Raw genomic sequence first — 17,706 nt, forward strand, 5'->3', positions numbered from 1 at the left:
GGCGGGCTCCCTGCAGCCTCAGCTCATCTGGGCTGCAGTTGAATCCACTGCCCTGAGCCGGAAGAGGCAACAAAGGACATGGCTAACCTTGCCCTTCCCAAGTGCCAGACTCCACCATTGCCAACACCCCTTCCCAGCTCGCCCCCAGCTGGGTCCTAAGCTAGGAGGCAGTGGCCAGTTCCCCCTGCCCTCCGGATTACCAGCATGAATGAATAAAGCACTTTCATCTCTGGTCGGCCGGCAAGAATGAAGAGCTGCCATTGCCACCATCTTTATGCATGTGCCTGCCTTGGACTTGCATGTTTAAAGATGGTAGCAGCTTGCTGCTCCCGCCCAGTGCTGCCACACTCCCGGTGGTCGCCTGCTTACCTAGGGGGTCTGTGGGGGCTGAGAAGCAAACCAGGTGGGCCCACTTGCATGCCATGAGACAGCTGCAGGAGGCTGATCAGAGGGGAGGAAGGAAACAGCCTTTCAGGCAGTCCCACCCAGCATCCCCAGCCCAGGACCTCTTTGGAGGCAACAGACCCAACAGAGGCAAGCACTCCTCTCGGTGAGGCAGCCATGCTCACTCACTCCTGATCCAAAGCCTCACAGCGGCCCCACCCAGCCAAGCATGACTCACCTGTGCTGGGAAACACCTGGCAGCACCAGCGGGTCTCCCTGGTGATGGTTGGTCAGTTGTGATGCCATCTTTTCCAGCCCAGGCGCATCCTCCTCCAGCTGCGGGCCACTTTGGGAGCCCCAAGGGCTCGCAACCGACTGTCTCCTCCAGTCCAGGCGGAGCTGGAGGCCTTGGAGCTCACAGAGCAGCTCATGTGCATATGGTGCTCGGCTGAAAAAGGTTGCGCCCAGGATGTAGGAGATGGTCAGTTGTGAGGCCTCGGGGCTCCTGGAGCAGCCCATGTGCAAAGGGTGCTCAGCTGGAGGAGGTTCTGCCCAGGCTGGAGGAGGCAGTGCAGCAACTGACTGCCTGTCATCAGGGAGACCCGCCAACGTCGTTTCAGGAGCCCCAAAGTTTTAGACTGCTGGCATGTTTTTTGGCTGGAAAAGGGGCAGAGAGAAACATTTCCGGGTGCCAAGGTACGCAACAGGGGGTAAAAATGTGTACCTCTTGGACTTTGCCTGTATGTGCTGCCTCTAAAGTAAAAAAAAAAAAATGAGGCGAGGAGACAGAAAAAGGCGATCTGTCAGGGCAAACCAAGCAGCAGCTACTCTGGGGGGATGTGCGCCATTTGGTGCTTTTGTTTCCCCTCCATTGTACTTCAGGAAAGAGAACAGGGGAAAGTCTAAAGCCCTGCAGATGCTGTGATGGCAAGTTTGTGGGAGAGGGGGAAAGAAGAAGAAAGCGTGACCGCAACAAAAGGTGGGGAGGAAGGGGCAGTTGTGATGTTGGCAGTCAGGGCTGCTACATGGTCTCAAACCCTTTCCTGTGCCAGGGAAGTGGATGTCTCTGTCTTCTATAAGGCTTGTACACACGCGCACACATGCACACACACACACACACACGCACACGAGAGAAGGGGGAGAAAGAGAGAGATGCGAAACAGAGAGAGAGGGAGAAATAGATAAGAGAGAGAAGGAAGGGAGAGAAAGAGAGATGAGAAACAGAGAGAGGGAGAGAGAAAGAGAAAGTTGAAAGACAGAGAGAGAGAGGGAGAAAGAGATGAGAAAGAGAGGGAGAAGGGCAAAGAAAGAGATGAGGGAGAGAGAGAGAGAGAGAGAGAGAGAGAGAGAGACCTGTTTAAGTGAACCTTGTGGTCGTTAAGTGAACCTTGTGGTCATTAAGTGAACACCATGGTTATTGAACAAGACCATTTTCCCAAATGGGCATTTTTAACCAGAAACCAGAAGGAAGTGTTTGAAACTAGCAAAAAACATAGAAAACATCAGTCATATGACTGTGTAGGATGTTGTAACTGGTCATAAGTGTGTGTGTGTGCGCGCGCATGCGCGCACGCTTGGCTGTCAAAACTCCAAAACAGGTCAAGTAGCTCTGGGGAGGTCAGTCGTAAATTATAGCACTTACTAAGCAATCGGCCATTAAGCAAAGGTTACTTGTATTTGGTTTGCCTTAAGGGTTCAGAACTGTATAGAATCTGTATGAAAGGAAGGAAGGAAGGAATGAAAGAAGGAAGAAGGAAGGAAGAAGGAAGGAACGAGAAAGTGGGAGGGAAAAGTGAATGACACAAGATGGATGGATAGATAGATGCATGAAAAGAGATAGAAAGGAAGGGAGAGAGAGAGAGAAAAAAACGTAGAGGAAGGAAGGACCACAAACCCTGGCACTAGAGGTGGGTTCAGAAGATGCTTTGAAACAGCACATCTGTTTCACGGCTGGAAGGGATCTCGGAGGTCATCTATTCCAACCTTCTGCTCCAGCAGAAGATCCTTACAGAATCATAGAATAGCAGGGTTAGAAAGGACCTTGGAGGCCATCTAGTCCAACCCCCTGCTCCAGTAGGAAACCTTATATTGTCTGGATTATTTTGACGCCTCTAACAGAGAGGAAAATTGCCAGAAAGGAGGAGGAGTTTACTAGGACAAGGCTGCCAACAGAGGAAGGCAGAGGTAGTCCTTGACTTATGACCACAATTGAGCTCAACATTTTGATTGCTAAGCTAGAGCATTGTTAAATGAGTTTCACCACATTTTACTGAATCCATGACATCTCCTGACCCTAACAGTCATGTGCAGGCCAGGGAAGAACATCTGAAGGCATGTGTAATGTTCTAATGTACAGAAGTTATAGTTAAATGTGTGGCAGAAAGTGGACTCTGTGTGTGTTTTTCCAAATGCAGTAAGTGAGGTTGAGTGTGTATAATTTTAGTAGAGATGTGTGTGTGTGTGTGTGTGTACCTACACATAAAGTATTTATACTAGATAATGTATCTTTTTTGTGCCTATAAACACTCTATACTATGTTATATGTATGTACACATATGACATATATACATAAGATTAAATAGTATATTTTGGATGTTCAGAACTAGTAAATAAATAGACAAAGAAATTGTATCACGTTGAGGCCTTTGAGGCAAGTTGAGGCGAGACATCACTCATCCCTTGACGTGAGTGATGTCAAGTTGGCCATGCTCACCCAGTCACATAACCAACCAGCCACATGACCATGAAGCCACACTCACCCAGTTACATGACCAACAAGCCACACCTATCATCACATGACCAACAAGCTACGCCCACCAAACAAGCCACGCCCACAGAACCGATAGTAAAAAAAATTGAAACCCACCCCGATCATAATAATACTTGGTCAACCATGATGCCCTCTGATTTTGTTGCTCTTCAGATATCTAAAACTATCTTCTTCATCTGGCAATAGCATCATGAGTATCAAATAGCTCCAATGGGACCAACAGCAATAACAGTGGTATTCACAAACATAACGCATAAACTGCATTATAAGGTATTCCACCTTATCATCCCCCAATTGCAGCTTTATGATCATAAAAAACTACATGTCACATTGGATTCAAGGTTCTAGCCCTAGGTCTAAGCCCCTAAACACTAGTGATTACTTAGGAAAAGGACAACTCAACTTTTCTAGCTGGACATCCTCTCAGTAAAAATAGATAAAGGAAAAATTAGTAGAATGTGAAATGAAAGATTTCATGTAACTTGTTGGCTTTTATAAGAACAATGAAATCAATTGTTTTTTCAATAGCACTCTGAAGTAAATCCATAGAAATCGTCAAAATAAGCTGAATCAGATCAAATATCAACATCATATTATATTAAGATTTTAAATAGTTGGTTTAACTTAGTTTAACAGTTGAATATTATTATATGTCTATGAAACTTCACTACAAAATATTGATAATACATCATTAAGTATTAAAAATACCAGCAATTTCACTTAATATTGTGTTATAAGGCATGCATGTTGATCATTTACTTACAAGAGATCCATCAATCCAAGTGAATTTTGCGCTGTTCAAGTTTAAATCAGTCCAGCCTTCTGATTCTGATCTAAAATGTAATAATTAGCAAATACGTTAAATATGTTTCAAGCACGTGTCTTGTTTAAATATAATGCTGCAATTTTCTTTCTTTCTTTTTGTTTTCTTTTTCATATACAGAACATAAGCATATCCGCAAATCAATAATCCCTGAAATATACTCTTAAATATGGCATATGCCACTATGACTGCAATATGAAAACTACTCAAGTGGGAATAGGTTCTGATGACTACAATGGAATTTATTTAAGTAGTCATGTACAAGCCTAGTTACCTTATTGAGATGATGATAATGATGATAATGATTATGATTGAATCTACATTTATGATCATTCATGAGTATTACTATTGTAAGCACTGGAGGACTTTTTAAATATATAAATGATGATGTCTTATCCAATGGCTTATTAACATAAAATGAAGTATTGGATATACGATTCTAAGCAGAAATCTCTGAAAGAAAACTCAACTACATGCAGAATACTTTTGAATGAATAGATGTAGGTTTATGAAATTTACACTAGTTATATATTCTGTGATAATGAATTCAGTCCTCCAATAAACCCTTTGCCAGGAGTGTTTCTGCTTTGAAATCTAAGAAATAAGCTGTCTATTATACTCACAGTTGGTTTAATAAGTGTTCCTCTGGCTTATTATTAAAAGAAGCCAGGTCTCCTCCAATTGATTTACAAAAGTCATATGCCTCATACCAAGATTTTCTTTCAGCTTTCTTCTTTATATAAGCCTAAATGGGTATAAATATATTTTATTACATCACTATTAACTAAGTTGTTTGTTTCCCTTATAGCTATTATTTAATAATCATTTCAAATAACCCTCCAACTTTCATATTTGATACTTTCACTTTTCACCAGTATTTAAATTAATCTTTCTAACCCCATTGATGTTAAAAGAAAATGGGAGAAGTTAAAGGATTTTTTCCCCTGCTGCCATAACTAGAGCTTTGTAAATTATATGTATAGGAACATCTGCTGGTTTTTCTGAGAAAAGGCCAAGATATTTTCCCCTTCCCCATAGATGAAAATGATGGTGATGATGACAACTTTATTCCTGAACTCCTTTTGACTACCAAACATTTACCAGCCCCTTGGATATTTGGGGATGGATATTGACCACTTTTGGAAACCCTGCCCTAAATCAATTTTTGATTAGTAAAGCTATATGACTGAAGATCAGATAGTCAGGCCAACTGACTACCTAATTAAGCTATTTCCTTATGACTACTCCTTAAGCGTATTATGTCAAAGCTCTTCCTTCCTTTATTACAATTCAGTTAAAATTCAAGGCAATTCCTATAGGTCACTTTCAAACTAGTCTAAAAGAGAATCAGACAGCAGGATAGTAGTTAAGGCAGTGATGACTAACCTTTTTCCCATTGTGTGCCAAAGTGCAGGAGGGTTGTGCTTGGGTGTGCCACACCCACAATGCTATGCGTGCAACCCTAATCCTTCCCTAAAGTCTCCAGAGGGCGAAAAACAGCCCAAGGGCAAACTGGGAGTCAATTCCAGGTTGCCTCTAGGACCATTTTTCCCGCTCCAGAGGCTTCAGGGAAGGCTGAAGGCCTGAAGGCTCCGGAGGGCAAAAAACACCCGTACGGGTAAACCAGAAGTCCGTTCCCAATCTTCCGGTTTGTGCATTGGGTTGTTTTTCACCCTCTGGAAGCTTCAGGGAATCCTCCGGAGGGCAAAAAACAGCTGAAAAAGAAGACCGAAGTCAGCTGGCCAGCCCACATATGCGTGCTGGAGCTGACAGGGCAACACCTCGCGTGCCCTTACAAATGGCTCCACGTGCCACCTGTGGCATGCGTGCCATAGGTTCACCATCTCGGAATTAAGGTATCAGGTTAGAAAGAAGGAGACATTGAGTCTTGGTCTTGCCTTAGGCAAAAAACCAGCTGGGAAACTTTGGGCCTGTCACTCCCTCTCAGCCATAGGAAGCAGGCAATGGCAAGCCATTTTAAAAAATTCTCCAAAGACTGCAGAGATTGTCCAGGCAGTTTCAAGAATCAGACATGATAGAATGGAATAAAAAAAACCCTGTGTTATAACAAAACTATGCAAATGTAATTGTGAAGAGTTAAAAATGTATGAAACAGGACTGCTTCTTGGAAGAATCAAAGACGACTGAAAGAAAAGTGCCAACTTCTAACCATTCTATTAGAGCCATATATGTCTTATGCCAGTTCAATAATGATAGTTGTCATCTTGTTTGAACTGCTTAGAGCAGAATTTCTTGGGGCCCAATATCCCAAGAAAATGAATGAAGAGTTCAGAGAGAGGGTCAAAGATATGCTGGCTGCAAAAGAATAACAGTTGGAAGGGACTTTGGAAGTCTTCTAATCCAACCTCCTACACAAGCAGAAGATTCTATACTATTTTGGACAAATGGCTACCCAATTTCCTCTTAAAAGAGATTGGGTAGCCATTCGTGGAGCACCCACAACTTCTGAAGACAACCTATTCCACTGGTTAATTAAGTTTTTCCTTACTTCCAGATTGCTTCTTTCCTTGATTAGTTTCCATCCATTACTTCTTGTCCTGCCTTTTGCTACTTTGGAAAGTAGTGGCAATTCTTTGTAGCAGCTCTTCAAATATTAGAACATTGCTATCATGTCACCCCAGTCCTCATTTTCTCTAGATTAGAAATACCAGTGGTGGGTTTCAAAATTTTTTAGAACCTATTCTGTAGGTGTGGCCTGTTTTGTGTGAGTAGCTCAGCAGTCATGTGATTGGGTGGGAGTGGCTTTGGCAATCATGTGACTGGGTAGGGAGTGGCTTGGCAGTCATGTGACTGGGTGGGCACGGCCAACTTGATGTCACTCACCAGGAGGTGTCATGGATTGGATAAAATGTGGTGAAGCTCATTTAACAACGCTCTTGCTCAGCAACCAAAATTTTGGGCTTAATTGTAGTCATAAGTCAAGGACTATCTCTACCTTCGTCTGCATGGCAGCCTTGTCCTAGTAAACTCCTTCTCCTTTCTGGCAATTTTCCTCTCTGTTAGAAGGACCAAAATAATCCATATAATGTAAGGTTTCCTGTTGCAGCAGGGGGTTTGACTAGATGACCTCCAACTAATCTTCCAGCCCTAAATTGCTGTGCTGTTTTTCTTTCTTTCTGCTAACAAAGAAACCTAACTGAGGCTCATTCCACATTCCTACCAGATAGTGATAATGAGATAATGACCCTAGAGAAAGTTTGGCTTTATTCACAAGCAGGGAATCAGCCAAACCCTTTTATAAACACAAAGCCCATAATGCACAAAGCCCAAAACTTTATTTTATACCTGTACATTTTGTTTTTCATTTTTAACTGTAAAACCTTACTTTTATCTACATTGAATTCATTTTGTTAGATAGGGTCCAGTGTTCAAGTCTGTCAAGATCCTTCTGGATCTTAAGCCTATCTTTTGGAGTATTGGCTATTTCTGACAGCTTGGTGCCATCTGCAAATTTGATGAATTCCCCTTCTATCCCTACATCTAAATTGTTTATGAAGACATTGAAGAGTACTGGGCCTAAGAAAAATCCCCATGATATTCCACTGCTTTCTTCCTTTCATGCAGGTGTAGTTCCATTAAGAACTCCACATTGAATGAAGTATTTTCAGCCAATATGAATCCATCTGGTAGCGATGGATGTTTCTATCTTACTAAGTAGGTTGTCATCTATTTTATCAAATGTCTTACTGAAATCCAAGTATACTATATCCACTGCATTTCTCTGGTTCACAAATATAGTTACTTTGTTAAAGAATGAAATAAGATTTGTTTAGCATGATCTGTTTTTGATAGCAAGACAGAAACCACGTTGGCTTCTGGTTATAACTTTGCTTGCTTCTTAGGTATTTGTAGATCCTTTGCTCAATTATCTTTTCCAGGATCTTCCCAGGTATTAATGTCTGGCTGATTGGTCTGTAGTTTTCTGGATCTACCTTCTTCCTTTTTTGAAGATGGGAACCATATCAGTTCTTCTCCAGTCCTCCAGGATCTTTGAAAGATATGGTTTAATGGTTCCAAGATCATATCTGCTAGCTCCTTCAGAACTCCGAGATTAATCCATCTGGTTTTGGTAATTTGAACTCATCTAGAGTCGACAGGTGTTCTCTTACAATTTTCTTCCCTATATGAATTTGTATTACTATTCTGTTGTTTAAGATTCTGTTTTGGTAGATTGTGCTATTTTCCCCCCTTTTGTGTGAAAACAGATGCAAATAATGAATTAAGCAAGTCTGCTTTCTACATACACTCATCATTTCCTTGCTATCTTCTCTCATTAGTGGACTGATTGATTCCTTGACCTTACATGATGAAAAAAAAACTTTTAAAATTATTTTTGACATTTGTTGCAAGTCGTATTCCAGAATATTGGAAACTGGAACATGATCAGTTTCCAGCATTTCCTATGATGTCTTTCTTGGTCTTCCAATTACTGTATTGGCTTTTCAGAGGAAGATTAATCATAGCTGAAGGGCACCAAATTCCCTCTGAAAGGGGATGGAGAGCAAACTTTGATGCCAGCCCCTGTTGCAGTGTCTGCTTCTTATCTGGCCTCACCTGGTTGAGCAAGAAAATGGCTGACCTACCTTGAAGCAGACATTCCTTGTTAGACTTGAAGTCCATCCTTCAGGACATGGGGGAGGGGGTGTTGGTCCTGGGATTGGAGGAGGTGTCACCCCTTCAGCCAAATGCTTGCAAAGGAACGTGGCCGTCTCCTCACAATTGACAACATCCCACAGTCCAGCAGCATCTCCCGTTCTCATGGCAACACAGCCATGATTTGGGCCTGGCAGAATGGAAGACCGGAGTCAGATTTAATGCATCTCCATAGACAAGCTAAACAGGATAAATGTTTTCTGGCCAGGATGTATTTGCTGTGATAGATTCCATACCAGGCATTTTTGCACTCCAGTGAGTGAACTGAATGGGGTCTCCATTGGTCCAGTTGAAAGTCCCTGGATTCACTACATCCGAAAGGCCGATCCAGAAATATTTTTCAGGACGGTGTCCAATTTGTGTAGTTAGGAAGGCCTGCTCAAATCTGTGGTAAAAATAATTCAAATCAGGATGGTCTCTGATTTTCTCCATTTTCAGATTCTGCAGAGGATTAATCATAGAGCCAATTTATACTTTCACTAGTCAATCCACTTCAAAGGATTGCTGTGTGGAAAATAGGAGGCAGGAGGATTCAGTACATTTGTATATGTGCCTGGGGTAAACTATCCCAGTATGGCCAATGTAAGGCCTGCCCAATCCTTGCTACAAATAAAAAAAGTCACCTGTGGCAGATCTGTAGACTTAGATTGACCAGCTAATTGCTAGTTGCAGTTATATCATAACATTCTCCCAACCTTTGGCAGTTTTAAGATTTTGGACTACAACTCCCAGAATTCCCCAGATGTCTCTCTGAGGTATTCTGGGAGTTGAAGTCTACATATCTTAGGGTTGCTGAACTTGTGAATCATTATAGTAGTGGTCCCCATCAGTGGTGGGTTGCCAATTTTTTTACTATCATTTCAGGCACACTCCCACAAGCTCTTGCTCAACGCTTCTGCAAATGCACAGAAGCGTCCTGAAGGGGGGCAGAGCCGCCCGCTGCCGCTACATCCAGTTTGCCAGATCCACGCTAAACTGGAAGCAACCCATCTGAGATCCCCATACTTTTTTTATCACACACCCTTATCAAAAGAAGAATTAACCACGTAACTCAACTAAACTATGTTTATTTATTTATAAATCATATCTGTACTATTTACTAATATAGCATTTCTATCTAGGACACTGTAAAGACATTTTGTCCCTTTCACCATATTTTACCTATTCTCCACAGAGATCAGAAATCCTTGTTTAGATTCACAAGATGTCTTTGCTTCTGAAAATGTTCCAGGTGTCCCTCCAATTAAGTAACAATAGAAACCATACCTTTTCCAGCCCTGTTGACATAGCAAACATACACATACCGAACAATATTAGCCTGGATTTATTGGTTTATTTTTCACATTTATATCCTGCCTGAATCCAAAGATTCTTGGATTAACTAAATTATCTCGATGAAAGTATAATTTTTAATTTTTTAATGTTTATATTTTATATGATAATCTCACTATTCTACACTTTGAAACTAGAATAAGAGTTAAAATCTCACTATTCTACCTTTTGAACCAAGAATAGAAAAGATGCTGTATTTTTTTTTTGGCTCAGCCATTACTTCAGTTAGTTTTTTTTTCTTTTTCACTATATTGTAAAGATGAATAACTTTTCTTCTTATAATTTTGCAGAGGAAAATCTATCTATGGTTGCTAAGAGTCAACACCAATGTTAGGAGTGGCAGGGAATGTTAATCTCAAGGCAATACTAACTTTCTGGTTGATATCTCCAAAATTTCATGTGAAAATGAATAGATCAAGATCAAGAGCTACAAAATATTAGGCTTACTTTCTGGCACTTTGGATCAGCAACTTCATCTGTTCCAGGAAGAAATTCTGAAGGTTCTTTTTTACAGATGTACCCTAATTCCTCTTCACAGAAATAATCCGCCATGTATCCATTCTGAGGATGGAAGGATGAATAAACCTCACTGAAAAGGAATTCATTATTTTTATCCCTTCCTATTTTTGTTATGATTTATATTATTTTTGGGTTTTTTTTACGAGCTGGACTACTGCACAATGTTTGTTAAAAGTTGCAGTTGTCTAAAATCTTGAATGTTTGTTCAGCAGCAGGGGTAGGTTCCGGCTTCTTCTGCCAGCTCGCTCTGGGATGCGCTTCACACATGCATGCACAATAGTAAAAAAAATGCTTCTGCACATACTCAGAAGCAAAAAACCAAGATGGTGACGCCTATGGTGCTGCCGCTAGAACTGATAGTTACTACCTACTCGACAGTTTTAATACCGATAATTACTACCTACTTGACTGACCAGTCCGAACTGGTAGGAACTCACCTCTGTTCAGTAGCCCTTAGAATCTTTTCTAATTATATATAGAGGAAGATAACAATAGGCTTTATTTGAGGATCAAGATTTTCCCTCAGGACAATGTTCATCAGTGTGACTAACCCTGCTTACTTTACACAATTAATCGATTTATTAGTATCTTCCCTATGCCCCCAAAGTATTAAGTGATGTCCTTACAAAACAAATTAATAAAATTAGCTCAGTACTAACAGCAACCTAACAAGCAATTAAAAGCAATACAAGACCAACGCATTTAAAATTATGCTCTGAGATGAGTTCCAGAAATATACATCCATGATTATTTGAAGTATTAAGGTAAAAGTGTCAGATATATTATTGTAGAACAATCAGACTTTACATTAACCCACTAATCAAATAAAAAAAGCCTCTAACTAACCTTTCTTTTAAAAGCTCTCAAAATGGGAATATTATAGTATTTCTTAAAATGTATAAGACTCACAGAATCATAATTTTCTGCCAGCCCACACTGAAAAATAATACAATATTAAAGCCCATCCACAATTGTGAAACATGGTAGCAGCAGCAAATGTAATTTATAATATTGTAAATAACAGTAACTCATACAAGCAAAAGTTCTTTAGGAATTCTCCATAATTTTTAAATTTGAATTTGAATTTTATTGAATTTATAGACCGCCCCCTCTCCCCGAAGGGACTCGGGGCGGTGTACAGACAGCAGTTAAAAGACCATATACAAAATAGAAAATCTTAAATACCCCTAAAAACAGATTAAATATAAAGCTGTACAATAATAATAAAAATTAAAAAGCAACCTAAAAAGCCTACCCCCAAAAATTTAAAAAACAGGCCAGAAAGATTAGAAATTAAAGCTACGGTTAGGCCAGGCCAGCTAAGTGGAACAGGTGGGTCTTAAGTTTCTTGCGGAAGGAGCGGAGATCGGTGGTTGTTCTGATGTCGGGTGGGGGGGAGATCATTCCAGAGGGTCGGGCCCATCACAGAGAAGGCCCTACTGTGGAAAATGTGGAAAAGATTGTGGAAAGGAAAAAGTTTAAGAAACATGTGTAGAATAAATTATGTTATGGAATAATAGATTGTATCAGATAAATTTCTAGACATAAATTTGATCCAGGAGAGAACTGAAGAGGGAAAAAAAATCTCCACCAGACAATTAAGGTTTTTTTTTGTTACCTTCCCAGTCATGATGACACAGTCTTCCTGCACGTTGCTTACAAGTGTGGGTTCTCCTTTCTGCCATTTGATGAATCTCACTGTAGTACCATCACTCCACTCAAAATAGGAAGGAGTTTTCTGGTCATTTAGTCCTATCCACAAATTATCAGTTGATTCTAAAAAGATAAATCCATGTTATTCATTTGATCTCAAGTTTAATGAATGAAGTCCAGAGGTTGTATATAATCCTCCAGCCCGTAGAACTTTTGCTATGTTGGTCAGGATATAATCTGGATGTATGCAGCAGGATGTACTAATCTGCTATGAATGTATGCATGTATGGATGTATGCTCCCTGCCGGTTCCTCTTTTTATGTGCCTCCTGAAAGGTAGCCGCTAGTGGCCCAAAGACGGCCGCAGCCCCACACCATGGAAAATAGGCACGCCCGAACCCCACACAATTACAGCTCCAGAGACTCTCGAAGGGAAGCCTCTGCACAAGCCCAGGTGAGTGAGAACAAGTTCCCGCCATTACAAAGGCTCTGGGATGAGGGATGGAATCTTCACCATGGGACAGTAAAGCCCTGTCTTCCAGAGGCAATGGGGTATCTGGGTCCCTCACCCTCAGGTGACCTAGATGGTGCCTTCCCAATAAGAAATTGTTTACATTGTTGGTTTAGGACTGGGAAGAAAATGAAAATGATGGTTTATGCCGCCTTGAGCTTCAGGAATAAAGCTGGGATTAAAAAAGAAAGAAAAAGTAGCATTGTGACCAGCTCCACCATCTGTGGATCATGGGACCGGTGGGCCTGCCATGCCTTGGAGGGCACTAGATTGGACAAGACGTTGTTTAGTTCTAGTGTGGCGAGAGCGCAGGGCCAAAGCCCCTCTCCCAACTGGCCCTTTCTCCCTCTGAGGGCAGGACCCAGCTGCCCTATTGCCTCTGGCAGTCAGGGCTTTACTGACCCGCAACGAAGATTCTGTCCCTCATCCTGGAGTCTTTGTAATGGCAGAAACTTGTTCTCATTTGCCCTGGCTTGTGCAGAGGCTTCCCTCTGAGAGTCTCTGGGGCTGTATTTATGTGGGGTATGTGTGCGCCTATGTTTTCGACAGCGTGGGGCCGCAGCTGTGTTTTGGGCTACTAGCGTCTACCTTTCAGAAAGTGCAAAAAAGAGGAACCGGGTGGGGAGAGAGTGGGAACAAAGCTGCTGGCCCAAACTGCAGGGCCGATGGCAGGGAGCTGGCAAGCCTCTGTGCGGCCAGTGATGACTCCAGAACCCATCCACAAGGGTGGAAAGATGAGGAATGCAAGGGGGACCAGGGGGGCCTCGTCCTTCTGAAGAGGACCTGCCAAAGAGGGCCTGAAGTGGGCAGATGTGGTGACATCGGTATTGGGATGTTCCGTGGAGCCTCCCAGGGAAAAACACCGCTGCCAGTTACTTTTAAGTGGGGATCACTTCTTTGGCTGTTGGACAAGCCCACGTGGCGCACTCTGCATCCTTCTCTTGTTTCCACCTTGTTTCCTATGGGGGGGGAATCAATGTGTTTTTTCTGACATCCATGTACCCACAATGTATATGAAACAAGAAATAAGCCTTCTAGATATACTTACCATAGCCAAGCTGAGAAAAAACAAAGCTGTGTTCCTCAATGTCATGTATGCTTAGTAAATGTCCACCATCCTTTTGGCAGGAGTCTGAGGCATCTTTCCATGTTTTGCGATCTCTCTTCAGACGGTAACAATGCTTTGCATATCCAACCCAGCCATCTGGACATTTAATTGGTTTAAGATCATCTAAAAAACAACAACAACATATGTACACCATCAAGAACTGGGAGTGGAGGTAGGGAGAATAGCTTGATCTTGAATTATGATGTAACTAATTCAATAAATAGAATTTAGTAGAAGCAAATCTGATAATTCATATTAATGATGTCCATTGTGATGAGAATATTTGCTAGAAGTGTTATCAAGACTTATTGGAATCTAATCTGATTTTTGAAGTTAGTTTTTCATGGATCAGGCAGATACTTTTTATGCTCTATACAATGTTTTTTTTTGCAGTGCATGCTAATTGGCATGACTATTTTTTTTAACCAGACTGTTGCTTTCCTTCAAAACTTTCATCTTAATTCATAGAAATTTACAGTGAATAAACTTTCTTGAAAATAAATTTGGCAGAAAATCTAAAACTGCACCAGTGAGTAGAGAAATGTATATATAATTAGTAGAGGTAGTCATTGATTTACGACCATGGTTGTTAGGCCAGATTTTGCTATCATGGCACAAATCATTGTTTGTGATTGCAGAACATAGCTACTGATCCTAAAAGAAAGCTAGTTGCCAAGTCCTTGAAATGTAGTTACATGAACTCAGGAATGCAGATGAGGGATGAGATACATTTTATGATGGCTTGAGATGTTTTATATCACCTGGGTTCCGGGTCAGTCTTAATTTTGAATTATTGTTAAGTAACTTGTCATAAGATGAGGATCTGCAGTTTAAAATCTTTCCTATGCATTTAGTTCTGCAAATCCTCAGGATTTAACTCATCTAAGATGCATGCTACATTTCATATTTAAAATTTCTGAAATAAAACTGATGTTAAACTTTTTTTTAATTCCCTCTGAATCTTGGATAATCAGAATAATGATGAGAAAAAAGCCCTTATGCAAGTCATAGGTCAGCACACACGCATGCAGCTTGTTTTGTGTGAGAGGCAGGCCAGTGCACACCCACAATAGTCCCCACTGGCCCTTCACTCATGATTGGTACGTGTGCACACTCTCCAATCAGCCGTTTACATGGCCCCATTTCAAATAGGCCATGGCTCAGAGGTGGCCTGAAGCCCAAGGGTTGGGGACCCCTGCTCTAGATAGATTACTCTGGGACCAAAACCCTCACTAGAAAAAGAATGCAAAAACGTAATCTGGGTCATGAATGCTATTCATATCAGTGAAAGAATATTTATTCAATTAACTTAATTTCCAGTTTAAATCTACCTGAAGAAGGTCCAGTTGCCTGTACTGAAGAGTTCATTCTTTTACAGATGTATCCACATTTCTGTTCACACAGATTATTTGCCCATTTGCCATTACCACTCTGCAATAATCCACAGTTTTTTCCTGTTTCTGAAGAAGGGCTACCTGTAAGAGACAGTGAACCAGATTATCCTATCACTATTTGATGTCCAAGACGATAACATTTTTATCTGTAAACAAATTAAATTGTTTTCCAATTAAGTATTAGAGCAGTGTAGAGCTTGAAAGTGTGCTTCATTCAACAAAGCTTCAATGCGTGCAGTGCAAGACAGTCAGCCAAAATCGTATTCTCTTTCAATGAACTGAATTGTAGTGGCTGCCTACTTTCAGTCAGTGACCCTTTTGATCAGATCAAAGGGGCCAGCCAGATCAAGTCTGTATGTGAGGCTGAACAATTTTTGAGAGACAAGGCACAACTTCCATCTCAACTGTAATGAGTGACAGGAGTTAGGTGGCACATCAGTGGGGAATGGCGCCATCTTGCACATGACTATAATCTTAAATCTTTACAGTTCTCTTTATAAAATATCACTGCCTTTATAATTGTACATATTTACTCACCTGAAGCCCAGTTTAAATATCTTAAAGGTTGGTGATTACTCCACTGCCATCCACTGTCAAAATCTGGATTATTCAAGCCTATCCAATAGTTGGCATCAAAGCTATTTGTTAATCCTATTTGAGAAAGAAAATTCACATAATGAACAATTCTGTACCTGTGAGACTGAAGAAAAAATAGACAGACAGATACAGTGCATTTTAATCTGAACTAGAAGTATCATCCAGGGAACTCTTGGAAGTTTGGCACTCAAGATAATTAACCACCAATAGACACATAGAGATAAACCACATTTACACACCATTCAATTAAAAAGTTAAAAAGGAAATGAAACAAAACAAAACAAAAATAAGAATATATCCTCTTCAGGCACCAACACCAAGATAAGTAGAGATTAACACCAAACAATTAAATAGAAAACAACACCCTAATCCAGGAATTATTAAGGAGAAAACCACATTCCTACCTACACTGGTAAGGCAAATTACTATGATAAACAGGGAGCAAACATCATACTAGTTAGGTAATGAAACATCTATAAGCAAACAACTCAGAGAGCACGAAGAACTCAACAGTTCGACCTGAACTACAGATACTTTCTTCTATTAATATTTAAAATAAATGGCAAATCAATCAGATAAAATTTCATCTTTGGAATCAAAATTTAGTTGATGTCAAAAAAATTTGTCCTTGGAAGTGGATTATTCAAGATTGTTGAGACTGTTTCAAAGCAACAAATATTTTTGAGAAGATAATTTCTCTGGAGTAAAAATGACAGTACATATGAAACTTTTTTTAATTGCTTACTACAATTGACAAAATATTAGCAGGAATGCCTTTAGGAGCCTTTTAAGAAATGTTTTGTTATGTGATACCTGTCAAATATGCTTGTTCATATAGTTCATTGATGCTTAATAATTCTGAATTTTGTTGCCAACAACTTTTTCTTGCCTGATCCCATGTTAGAGCTGAAAGGGGATTGATCTGGTACAAATCTCCTGTCCAGTGATTTTTGACCCAGAAAAAGTTATCTTTTTCATCTGTAAATGTCATAAAAATAGAGTTATATGATTATATAGTTGTAGTGCTGTATTGGAAATTGTTATGGAATTGGAAAATTCTGAGTGGATTGAAACAAGAAACTGGATAAGAAGAAATGTCAACATATCATTATCAGTGATAATCATGATTTGATCAAGTTTTGTGCCACAAATATAAAAGAATAATTAAATGCAACAGAGTAATTGCTAAATTGTAATATGTATATATATATTTCAGAGCAGAAAAGATTGCAAGATGAATTCTGAAGGAACTGGCTGCAACGAGGCTAGATGGATCTTGGCCTTGAAAAGAATAGCAGTAAATTGACAGTTTATTTTTTCAGGAAAGATTCTCTTAAATAAAAAGGGCAAAACCAAACATATATACTGTACACTTAAGTGTACAGTAAATTACAGTAATTACACATTTACCTGAAGAGATAATACCTTTAAAAATGATTAACTAATTTCATACATTTTGTTAATTTAGAAAGGTTCCAGTTGATATTAATTCTACACACGTTTCTCAATTTACTTCTATCCCATCAGAAAAATTATTTTGGAGCATTTTTATAAATAAACTCAAGGCAAAGTGATTCTGATGACAGGGACTTCCATAAACTAATGCTGATGTAGAAATGCTGTCATTAAGTTATGATTCCCTGGGAAAGGTAAAAAGCGTTTTCTACTTGCACGGGGTGAAACAGTCTATTCTAAAAGGCTTCTTTTTAAACATAGATATCTATGAGAGCCAGTTTGGTGTAGTGCTTAAAACATCAGGTTAGAAAGAAGAGATTGCCAGTTCAAATCCCACCTTAGCCATGAAAACCAGCAGAGTGACTTTGGGCCAGTTACTTTATTCAGCCCAATAAACCTGTTGTTGTAGAAAAAGTAGAAAGAGGAAGCTACTTTGTGTTGCTTGTAAAAATAATAAAGGTGTGGCAGAAATAATACTTTACCAAAT

General features: G+C 40.1%; 1 protein-coding gene across 1 annotated transcript in view; it reads right to left on the bottom strand.

Moving 5' to 3' along the window:
* The window catches only part of LOC309401602 (macrophage mannose receptor 1-like), a gene marked incomplete at both ends in the record, with an annotated part of 64,356 nt that overhangs the window by 45,252 nt on the left and 1,398 nt on the right, over positions 1-17,706 (bottom strand). The window contains 11 exons of the mRNA XM_081970668.1: positions 623-970; positions 4,601-4,722; positions 8,582-8,781; positions 8,888-9,036; positions 9,813-9,928; positions 10,431-10,544; positions 12,121-12,278; positions 13,714-13,896; positions 15,105-15,244; positions 15,701-15,818; positions 16,578-16,742. Of these exons, the coding sequence (XP_081826794.1) occupies positions 623-970; positions 4,601-4,722; positions 8,582-8,781; positions 8,888-9,036; positions 9,813-9,928; positions 10,431-10,544; positions 12,121-12,278; positions 13,714-13,896; positions 15,105-15,244; positions 15,701-15,818; positions 16,578-16,742 (1,813 nt within the window). The remainder of the gene's footprint in view (positions 1-622; positions 971-4,600; positions 4,723-8,581; positions 8,782-8,887; positions 9,037-9,812; positions 9,929-10,430; positions 10,545-12,120; positions 12,279-13,713; positions 13,897-15,104; positions 15,245-15,700; positions 15,819-16,577; positions 16,743-17,706) is intronic.

Source organism: Natrix helvetica (genome assembly GCF_964273705.1).
Source record: "Natrix helvetica genome assembly, chromosome: Z".
Classification (NCBI taxonomy): Eukaryota; Metazoa; Chordata; class Lepidosauria; order Squamata; family Natricidae; genus Natrix; species Natrix helvetica.